This window comes from Hypomesus nipponensis, chromosome 12 (assembly GCF_054491055.1).
Source record: "Hypomesus nipponensis isolate SF chromosome 12, ASM5449105v1, whole genome shotgun sequence".
Lineage (NCBI taxonomy): Eukaryota > Metazoa > Chordata > Actinopteri > Osmeriformes > Osmeridae > Hypomesus > Hypomesus nipponensis.
The window spans coordinates 10,911,265-10,922,500 of NC_140372.1; the positions used below are offsets into that span (position 1 = coordinate 10,911,265).

The following is an 11,236-nucleotide window of genomic DNA, read 5'->3' on the forward strand; positions in this document are numbered from 1 at the left end:
CTCGACTATGCAGGCCAATCCACACAGGGAAACAGTCCCAGCATGACTTTTGGGCCACTCAAAAACAGGAAACAGCGGAAAACACATCATGGGACCAAAACAAAATTTAAATTATGTATTAGTCTGGGTAAATAGGACTGAGCGAATAACATTTTCCCTCCAGTTTTCCCAGCTCAGCATGCCCACAAGAGACAGTGCAATGCTTAATGTCTGGCATCCACTCTGTTTGTAGGACTAACTAATGATGCCGTCACTCCCGAGTTTAACACCAGTTTATGACTAATGATTACTGAGGTTTTTCTTGAGGTCATCATGCGTTGTTCATTACATGGTTTTACATTATTCACACCCACAGTATGGTCAATGTGAACAAAGAGCCAACATCAACAAAAATAAATAAACATCTATCCACTACTGCGCTATGGAAGTGCCAATGACATAAGGGGGGTGACAGATGACTGGTGTGATTATTTTTAAACAGACAGCGCCGTAGCCTAGCTTGGGCGCTTTGAAACAGAGCCTGTTATCACTTTGTTCAACAGACAGACAGCAGTATGGTTGTGGTCCTACAAGTGCTACCATGTTCCATATTGGGAAGGGAACATAAACATCAAACCTTTTTTTCGACAAGGTAAATGATAAAAGTAGGTTTTCACTCTCAGAAACCCTGGTTCATAAATGTCAAACGAGCTAATGGATGTTCCACAAAGATATTCCACAGAGACTGTGGCTGAATGCCGAGCTGAGATGTGTCTATTTCTACCATACAATGTTAAAGGGCGGATACACTTTTTCTTGTGCACAAAAGCTTTGAACTTTAACAGCTGACGGCTGAACGAGTCACACAATTACAATCCTTTGAAATAGTGATTCACCCATGTATGGAATTTAAGATGCCATGCAGAAACAGCTTTTAATTAACTGGGTCTACATCACCCATTAGAAGTAATGCTAGACGTGTTTTTTGGTTGTTGTTTTTCTTTTTTGGAAATCCCACACACTGTGGCATTGTCAATGATAGGTACAGAAATGTATAAAGTAAAATAAAAATAAAAAATAAAACAAGTTTAACAAGTAATAGAGTACAATGGATGACTCTGTATGCTATATAATCCTAATTAAATCCATATAGCCAATAACCCTTAGTTAACTACATATTGTCATTTGAAAATATTGGGTTGCATTAAAGGGGTAGGACAATTTATGTCTATTACATTAAGTTACACACACTTGTCATCATGTTGTTTATTGGAATTACCTGCCAGTATCGGTTCATCTGGAGACATGCCATTCAATGTGCGGCACAGGCAAGTCAAGTTTTCTCTTCGGCTAAGTGGTGACTGGTGAGTGAGGCTTGCAGGGAATCAGGCAGCGAAGGAGTAAAAAGTGAACGAGCAAGGGAGGGAACGAGTGCGCGCGCGCGCGTGGAAGCGACAGAACCAACGCCAGCGGACCTCAGGACGGAGGCTGAACGCAGAGTGTCGCGGTTCCCGTTTGAGCTACTGAAAAATCTTCTAACTTACAACGAACGCAGGAAGCTGTCCATCAGCCGAACCTGCTGAAAATGATTCTCAAACTCGTCCATCTCCTTGGATTGCTGGTCTGCGGCAGTCAAGGTAAGGATGAGGGCTCCTTGATGTGTTTCGGGGGATAAGTTGTTTTTTGCGCCCACTCTCATCCATGTATCTGCAGGGGCAGTTTGTTAAGGAGAGCTGGGTGAAGGGGACGAGAGAGAGGGGCGGATTGTTTGGCCGAGTGTGTTTTGTAGTTAGAGCACGTATTTCAAGGGGTGGAATGCTTGCTTTTTGGAGAGGAGACCCTGACATTCGTTTTCTTGATGGATCTGTTTAGATCTGAGTGTATTTGCAGTACACTTCTAATCGTGACACCAATTCCTGTGTGACCATATGATTATGAACTGGAGATTGATTCGTGGATAATTTATGGGGAGGTTAGGATGTTGTAGAGATTGTTGCTGGTGAACATGGAACATGGTAAAGTGCACTTGATTATGTGTTTCTTCTTCCTTTAAAAGCAGAAACCATGACATGATTTGAGCCTCAAATGTGAAGCAGTGTTTTACGCTTCTGTAATTTGAAGGTTATTAATTTGCGATCTGACTCATTTTCATTCACATAAGTAAGGCTAAAACTCTAAAATCTTCTATATCCATCCATATCCTATTATCACCGATGCGTTTCTCGAGGAGCGTCATAGGTTTAGGGAGCATGGTTGAGAGAGAATGCCATTCGTCAATCACTATGGCTAGTCAGATCTACACAATTTGCACTACAGTGTTTAGCATCTACATGATATGGAAGTGGCTGCTTCTGAACTTACTAGCACGTTCACGGGCCGTGAAACTCGCAGCCGCGCACATAGAGACGACCAGGTAGGCTACTGTACCACTTGTTTGTGGCACAAAGCCCGGTTCCTTGCACAGAACGGCAGGTGGGAGTAGAGCGCTGCAAACTGGTGTTGAGGATATTGGTAATCGTCGTACCATGTTCCATACGTCGGCAGGAGACCTATCTTGGTTTATCTACAATGTTCCGTGCGCTCTTGCCTGTCCTCGTTTTAACAGCTCTCAGGTGCTATAGCGCACGACTTTCTATTTCTTTCTTTCTTTCTTTCTTTCTTTCTTTCTTTCTTTCTTTCTTTCTTTCTTTCTTTCTTTCTTTCTTTCTTTCTTTCTTTCTTTCTTTCTTTCTCTCTCTCTCTCTCTCTCTCTCTCTCTCTCTCTCTCTCTCTCTCTCTCTCTCTCTCTCGCTCTCTGTCTCTCTCTCTCTCTCTCTCTCTCTCTCTCTCTCTCTCTCTCTCTCTCTCTCTCTCTCTTTACATGTCTGTTGTATCTTATTTTATTTTAATCTATTTCTTCTGAATATAATATAAGATTGTCATTGCATACCATAGCTGTTACTTTATATTTTCCTTCTTGGAAATACCAGCATTGCTATAGTCCTTAGGGGTTTGTGGCGACTTCCTTGACACGCAATATCCAAGCTAAATCTTTTCCTGGGGTCTGCATATCTTGGCTGAGCAAGATCATTCTGTCACAACCCTCAGTCCGCTACCGGTGAAGAAGGAACATTTTAAGCTCAATATAGAGCTCATTTTTCTCCCCTCCTTCTTTCACTATTAAAGTGCCCATCATCCAGATAGCATGGACAGCTTTAGCTGCATGGAGCAGACATATTGGTTGTTCACCAACGTGTTTTGCAGACATCTTCTTTCCGATTCATGCCAGTGTAAGCACATACCTCTTCTCTGAGGAAAACATTAGCATTAGAAATCACAGAAGCTTGCTCTATAGAAGGCTGGTAATTGCTTATGCACCCTTGAAGGTTTATGTGTTTTCTTTTCTCGGTAAGTATTCAGTGAAATTAATTATAATTCAGGCTCTCCGGTGCTCACCAGAGACAATCCGGCAAGATGTTAAGTGCCATAATTAAGATCTTTCTTGATTCAGTGGTAAAAATGTCAGTGACTAAGGCAATAAAAGATTTATGCTCCTTTGCTTCAGTGTCTGCACACTAAGGGTAGGCATGCAAACACATTTGTTTCCACACACACAAGCACTCACAAATGGTCGACACTCTGTGACACTCAACTTGTAGAAATTGGGAACAAATTGTTTTCTCAAAAAATAAAAAAGAGGACCCGTTCGTAAGAGGGACGTTTTGACTGGGAACAATGCTTACACAACACACATTTCCTTGCAAAATCCCCCCCCCCCCTCCCATTTCTATCATGGCTGGGTATACTATTAAATGCCTCTTCAAATAGCTTAGCACACACAATCCTTTCCTATTATGTAATACCACTCACAAAGTCCCATTAAAGACATGCAAAGCTGTTCACATAAGAAATGGCCTGTCTCTGCTCCGTGCACTGAAATTGATTGCGGTATTTGATTAATAGAGTGGGAAGGGGAACACACATACACAGAGTGCGTATATGAAAATGGAATGGGCCCCTGAGGGAAGTGCATATGAAAAATCAATTTAAAGAACGACTGCAGTCAGCAGGCCCCTCAGAATTGTACAAAGGGCAATCTCAATGTTATGGATATGCTATTTATTTCCTTCTTCTGCTTTTGATTTTTCATATATGGCCTTTAGCACTTTATCCCACTAGGCGGGGAATGGGGCCAGAATTAGCATAGATGCGGTGTACATAAAGACTGGCAAGGAAATTCTTGTTTTGATCTCTCCAGAGATTCTGCCATACAATGCCAGAGCAGATTTTCGCAAAGCATCAAGTGCAAAGTTTGCATCGTTGGATTTCCCAGTTGTAGTGCATGAAGATGAATACAGCCAGACTTAGGTGGTGTGAAAGTTATTTTAGTGTGCTAAGTTATTCAACCAGTGTGAATATTGTGATAGATTCATGAGGCATGGATATTCTGTCATATGTTGAATGTGCTTGGCGACAGTACTTATAATTCCTGAGATTAAAAGAGTGGAAAACAAGGAGGAAGGCCCGGGGAAGCAAAGGGAGAGGACAAGGAGATGGAAAGAGAGATATTGAGTTTAAAAATTCATTCGACTGAAGTGAATCCGATTGCATCAAGTCAAATTGCATTGCGAGAAATTGAATCCCTCTCTATGGAGTTCGAGTTGTGCCAAAATTAATCAAATGTAATTGAATCCTGTCGCGATGGAATTGAATTAGGCCAGGCTGACGTGATTGGGAGAGACATCTGCCTGTTCTCGTGTCTTCCTATTGGTTCTGTTGTGTTCCCATCAGTGCGTCTGTTTCGCCTCACCAGGGAGCCCTTCCTGGCGCTCGCCCATTTGAATCTTGCCAGTCTAATGCCGCTCTAATGCCTGCCTCGTGCTAGTCTAATGCCAGTCTCATGCCAGTTTAATGCCGGTTCAATGCTAGTTTGATGGGCACAGCAGGGGTAGCAAGTGTGTACCCTGGGTATTTGTGAGGAAGATTGGGGATTCTGGCTTTGTCGTGGGAGCTAGAACAGAGAAGAACAGAATGTCTGCCAAACAGGTTGATAGCCTCATACACACACATCACACATGCAACGCTGTTTTACTATTCTTATGGGGAATCACCTTTCACCCCCCTTCAAGATCCTGGTTTCCCTAACCCGAACCCTAACCGTAATCCGAAAACCCTCGAAAACCCCATAGAAATAGCACCAGTAATGACCGAGAAAATGGCCCCAAACGTTCACATTTGACTTGTTTTCCTATTCTCGAGGGAACCTCTCCACTCACACACACACATCCAGACACCCGCTGCCACTCAAAGCCTTTTGAGCAGTCTATTGTTCCTCCATGGGACGAGGTTGTGGGTCCGGGCCTGGTTCTGGATCCGGCGGGCATGATTAAATGGAGCATTGAGGGAAGGGAGAATGGCACAAGGGGACCCAGTGAGGCCCCATACACGATGACCCAGTTAGACAGTATAATAACTTTGCTGACTGGAGATTTGCTCTGGACCTGTGGCATCGACCTGCCTAGGGCAGAGACACAAACAGCTCAATAGAAAGAAAGTCTGAAATGAATTGAGCTCAGCCAATGAATAAATAGTCTGAGCGCGGACGGTAACCCAGTACGGCCAGGTGCTGTTACTGCAGGTGCATCCAGAGAGAAAACTATTAGAATGCCAGGGTCAATAAGTTTGTATTACTGGAGCGAACAATGGCTGGACACCTTGCTGTTTCCCATGTCGAGAAACTCCTAGCCCGATGCTAGTGAATAGACTGACAGATGCAGAGATGAGACAGAGAGAGAGAGAGAGAGAGAGAGAGAGAGAGAGAGAGACAGAGAGAGAGAGAGATGAAGGGAGGGGCTGACATCTAGTGAGATCGATCGAGCCATTGTCACAGCTATTATGGGATGGACAGGAGGGATGCATTGACAGCCGAGGAATGCAGTCCCGCCGTTTAGAGCTGCAGCCCAGCTTTATCCAAGGAAAACACTAGCGTTAGTAATAGAACGCCTCTGTATTGGTTTGTCCATCAGGGAGATTGAGGAAGGGACTTATGCTAATGATAGCAGCGTTGGGTAGCAGACACTAATGAGGGGTGGTGCAGGGTCCGCATTGATTTCCCTGGTGCTCAGTCACACAGAGCTAGGCGGGAACTCACACACCCATCATACTGAAGAGACAAGAGGAGGCAGTCTGGTAATGCACTCCCCCCCCCCCCCACGTAGAGTACCTACTCACACACACACACACACACACACCGCCTGCACGAGGCAATTAATGACTATTTCAACGACAAAACGAGCCTTCACATGTCTCAAAGCGCAGCACAATGGAGCAGTACTCACATCCTCGGCGAAAGCACTGAGGACGTGGATCGACTTTGACACAAGAGTGACAGAGGAGGGACAGTAGACGGGTACATCGAGCGACACACGTTTACAAATGATTTGGAAGAGTAGATCTGCTCCGCTCGCGTCTTTCGCTCCCCTGTTCACTTCCTCTCCCTCCCTCCCTCTTTCTGTTCTTTTCCCCCCCAAAGCAGTCGCCCCCACCGTCCCCCTATACTCTCTCTCCAGTCATCCGCAGAAGAACAACGAGCTCCCGGCTGGTCTCCTGCTGCTTAATTAACCCAAACTGTGATTGATGGGCTCTCCAGCAAGTGTCGTGTGGCGCTGCCACTGACCCGCCTAGGGAGACTGGCCCAGTCTGCCAATCACAGCTCTGCATTCCTAATGGTCTGGAAAAGCTCACCTAGCACACCTCATCATGCACGAGCTCTCCCTGAGAAGGGCTAGCTTTCCTCTCTGAAGCAGGGCTGGGTGGTCTCTATGGGCCCCCGACTAGGGTCCTTATCTCCTATCCGCCCGCGTTGGCCTCAGATTACTCCCAAGGCCTGCTGGGATGGCTCTGCAAGGAAATGATGCAGATGTGAGAGTAGAAAGGGAATCCGTCTTCTCAGATTCTGTGCCTGGAGTCTCAGACTCTTGTGTGCGGGGGGGGTAGGGGGGCAGGGGTGGGGGTGGGGGGGTTGCAGTGCTACCGTAGATGAGAGAGAGGACGGACACTGGAGACGTGCCGCGCCACAGATCGACTTCCCAGAGGTCGCGCCTCTCAGCCCGGCTCCCATCGCCGATGACGGACGGACGGACTTCAAACCGAATTGCAGAGTGTGTGTGTGGGCCGGGTTGTGTAACACGAGGAGAAGTCGCTCTCGCTGGGCCTTTGTTTTGTTTTTTGTTTTTCATCGACTCGACTCTCCTTCCTTTTTTTCTTTTTTTTTTGAATACTCAGGGCCGCCTGTCTCTATTTCTCATCTCTCTTTGTCATCGACTCTTTACGGCAGCCATTGCACAGCCCTCTCCCCGACCCCCGACTCGTCTCTGATGTCTGTAGAGAGGAGATATCTCTCCCTCTCCCTGCGTGACGACTTTACAAAGTGCCGTGCATGAAGCGAGTCATCGTCAAAGAAGCTAATGATGGCGTTATGACAGAGATATAGATTTCAATTTGCATATCGTTCACCCTTCAAGGTAGTTTGCTCTGCTTTGCGGGTGAATCATGGGGCAGCATTCTCTCAGCATTGTTTACTTAACTCTCCGTGATCTTATCTCGCAGGATCCAACAGCAGCTCTCGGAGTGTTCACAAGGTTTGTCAGCGAGGCGGAACTGGGACAGAACTGGGTGTTTTTAATTACTTCCCTCCTGAACTTAAATCCCTCCCCATTTCCCGTATTCTCTGGATTCCCTCCCAGCCCTCAGTAGGGGCAGCACTAACCCTTCATGCCCACGATGTGTCGAGTAACCAACGGCGTGCCGTCTTGGCGGGAACGAGCCAATGAATCTGCTTTAATTAAGTCTCGTCTCATTTTAGTGAGGGCCGGCTAGCGGGCCTACGGATGCGTTCGGGCTCCAGATGGAATAGTGTCTCCCACATGCCAGTTCCTCTGCTTCTCCTTCTTGGAATGCACCTCGGGACCCCTACCCGAGCCCTCCAGGGGCCCACGTCGAGCGCAGTCTGTGGACACCTCGGACTCCTCCCACGGAAATCCCCGCAGACTTCCATTTGTTTGTTTTCTCCTCAGAGAACGACTATTTTTACGAGAATGTTTTTTTGTTTGTTTTTTACCATATGCTCCATGCTCTCTTGTGCTTTTGCGGCTAGCGTTAGGGTGTCCTCTGTGGCAACGTACGTGCAGGAGACTGTGGAGCATGTGTGGGGGGACTCGTGGGAGATCTGCTTTGGGACGAAGGAGCACGTCGCTAATTCAACCAGCGCTGTTCTGAATGATGTACTTTTGACCTTTTTGTTTGATTTCATTACAAACTACTATTCCATTACAAACAGTCGAAAAGTGCTGGCCCTTGCTGAGAAAGCCTGTGTTCCTGCTAAAAGGGTGGTTAATATGCAGATAAAGAACTTTTGTCACCGAGAGGGAGGACTAGGTTATTTAGCAGACTAGCACGGACCTCAGCCCCAGGCCTCAGTCTTCAGAAGTGGACTGTGATCCTGACCATTCCCCCACCCAGAGTCCCTTGTGGATGTCTGCTGTGGTCGAGCAGTGCTGTAATGACCTCCATAGGGAACCAGAGGAGCTCAGAGCTCAGAGCTCACACCAGGAGGCACAAACACTACTGCAAAAGCTCGAGCCAAAATGGAGTCTTCCAAAAAATCAAGATTGGCAGGTGCACGTTGGCCTGGACAGAATAGCTAATCTGAAGGTCAGTCTATAATCAGACATACACATTCTCTCTCTCTCTCTCTCTCTCTCTCTCTCTCTCTCTCTCTCTCTCTCTCTCTCTCTCTCTCTCTCTCTCTCTCTCTCTCTCTCTCTCTCTCTCTCTCTCTCACACACACACACAAACATAGACCACCAAATAAAGAAAAGCGTCGTGAGATATTTCAGGGCGAGAGAGAGAGAAAAAAAAAGAAACACACAAAAACAATTTTACAGTTGCGCACCGCAACTAATTCATAAAGGCTACGAGGGTATTGGAACCCGGGGGAATGACAGATTACTCCTACACTTGAGGCTGAGATCTCAGCAGAAAACACGAGCCCATTGTATTGCAGTCGAGTCAATAAACACAGCCAGCTCAGCCACCGCCACAGCCGTGAGGGATGCTTCAGCCACCGTCCCAGAGGAGGTGGTCAGAGCCACAAATTAATGGAGTGGCCCCAGATGATAGGGCTGTTTCATTTGGAACCGTCACGCTACATAAAGCCCTGCAGAAATGAGGAGTTCGCCCGGGTGGCCGCCCCCCCCCCCCCCCTCCTCCCCTCCGCCCTCCTCTTTCAGGGGAGTCTTAAAATAACCCTGGCTGATTGTGTGTGAGGCCAGCCCCACCACCTTGCGCCCACCTCGCCACTCCCTCCGTGACCCCCGAGGGGGGGGGGTGGGGGAGGGTGCAGTGCCCAGTCTGGCTCGGGCGCAATCACCGGAGCACAAAGACCCGCATGCCCGGCGGGGCCAGCGCAGCCTGGAATCCATCGGCAGGCTTTTTGGGAGGGGAGGTTATATAAAAGATTCCGTCTCCATTTTATAGTCCCTCCGTACCTTGTCGCTTTGTGTTCGGGCTCTGATTTCCTTCCAGCACTTTTAGGAGTTAGCGGGGATTCAGGGAGCTCTGGTGATGAGGGCTCTTTTTTAAAATTGCTTTTCTGCGGCGATAATGCTCACATGAATTACGCATGATTTGCGACTATTCGTCTTCTCTCTTCATCTGCGACACACTCCTCCACTGCCGCGACCACACTGCCACGCGCTACACACACACACACTTAGACGGCACTCACCGACATGCGCTACACACACACACACACACTTACACTGCAAACAGCACACCGACAAACAGCACACAGGAGGCTGTGGGTAGACGTGAGAGTCCTCATCATCACCCTCTCCTCAGAGCTGCAGAATAGACCTTGGCTATGACCAGCGAAAACAGATTTCAACAAAGTCTGGGGAGGTGGGGAGTAGCAGGTAACTTAGCACAAACCTCAGCGGACCAGAAGCACGCTGTCTCCTTTAATGTTCCCCTCGGCTCGCTTGTGTAAGTAAACCTTCCGTGTCGCTCACAGGACTAGTTTGGGCTTTGTCTGGCTCTCTATCTGGCTCCGTGCACCAGTTATTTAGTCTGTCGTTGTGTACCTTTGTCAGATTATAAATACCTTAACTGATGGCCTGGATCCAGCAGTCTGCTTTAGCCTACCCAGGGAATGCTAATTTACAAATCACCTGCACACCTGTCTTCTCTTTCCAGAGTGCAGTCGGTTCTCTACACCTCAGCGAAAAACAGGTCGGGAATGGCAGAAATAAGTCAATTGAAGCGCCTAGATCCAACTTGAACACATCTAATATACTGTATCTTTATTTCCATTTAGTATAATGTCTTTGAGTCCTGAGGCCCTGTTGGCTTTTGAAACTAATTCAAAATGTGTTTTGTTGGAATTGGATTCACTAGCCTCAGGCTGATGGTTTTGCATGAGAAGATGAAGTGTGTTATGGCTTTTCGCTATCACAACAGTACATTTCAGACACCACCAGTGGTGCATCCCTTGAACCTTCCCTGCTCTGGCATCCTCAATAGTGAGTGCTTATTAGAAACAGTTTCTCAGTTGCCTTGACACTATTCTGGGGATGCAGTATGGGTTCCAGTCTAATGTGAATTCGACTCACATCTTCCCACATGAGAGTCGACACTCACTTTGGCCCGTTTCTTTTCGAGCGGCGGCTTACCCAACAGCTCGCTCGCGTAACTCGGCCCCTCGATCCCAGAGGCTCTCCCCCATCGCCGTCCCAGAATTCACCAGGGGCCCTCGAGAGGGGGCCATTGGTTTCGGGTGGGGCGGAAGTGTTGAACGGGATGAGTGGAGCTCCGGAAGGTTCTGTGGTGATGCAGGGGTGGGGGTGGGGGGGGACAGAGGGAGGGGGGGGGGGGGGGGGCTGTGAGCGCTGTGTGAAGTGGAGCTCCGGAAGGTTCTGTGTGAAGCACGGCCAAAAGCTCGGCCCATGCTCTGTCTCCCAGGCTTAGTTAATAGCGGAGCTTTACCTGTGATGGATGAAAGGGGACACCCGGTGCTGTAAACACCCCGTGACGGGGGCCCTCTGCGGCTCTCCGACGCAGACCCAGGAACATCGACAGACGGCACGGGCTTCCGTGTCTCGGACGCAACGCTGATGCGATCGCCACGGCGACGGCGTGAGGCCGTGTCGACGGGCGCGTTCGGCGGAGGAGGCGATCTGGATGGCGGCGCGCGGCGAGGGATCTGCCGCGGATCTGCCGC

The 11,236-nt window shown here is 48.0% G+C and overlaps 1 protein-coding gene across 1 annotated transcript in view; it reads left to right on the forward strand.

The window, feature by feature from the left end:
- The first annotated feature begins 1,564 nt into the window (after positions 1-1,564).
- ncam2a (neural cell adhesion molecule 2a) overlaps positions 1,565-11,236 on the forward strand; it is a 147,943-nt gene continuing 138,271 nt past the window's right edge. The window contains exon 1 of the mRNA XM_084667940.1: positions 1,565-1,616. Within this exon, the coding sequence (XP_084524066.1) occupies positions 1,565-1,616 (52 nt within the window). The remainder of the gene's footprint in view (positions 1,617-11,236) is intronic.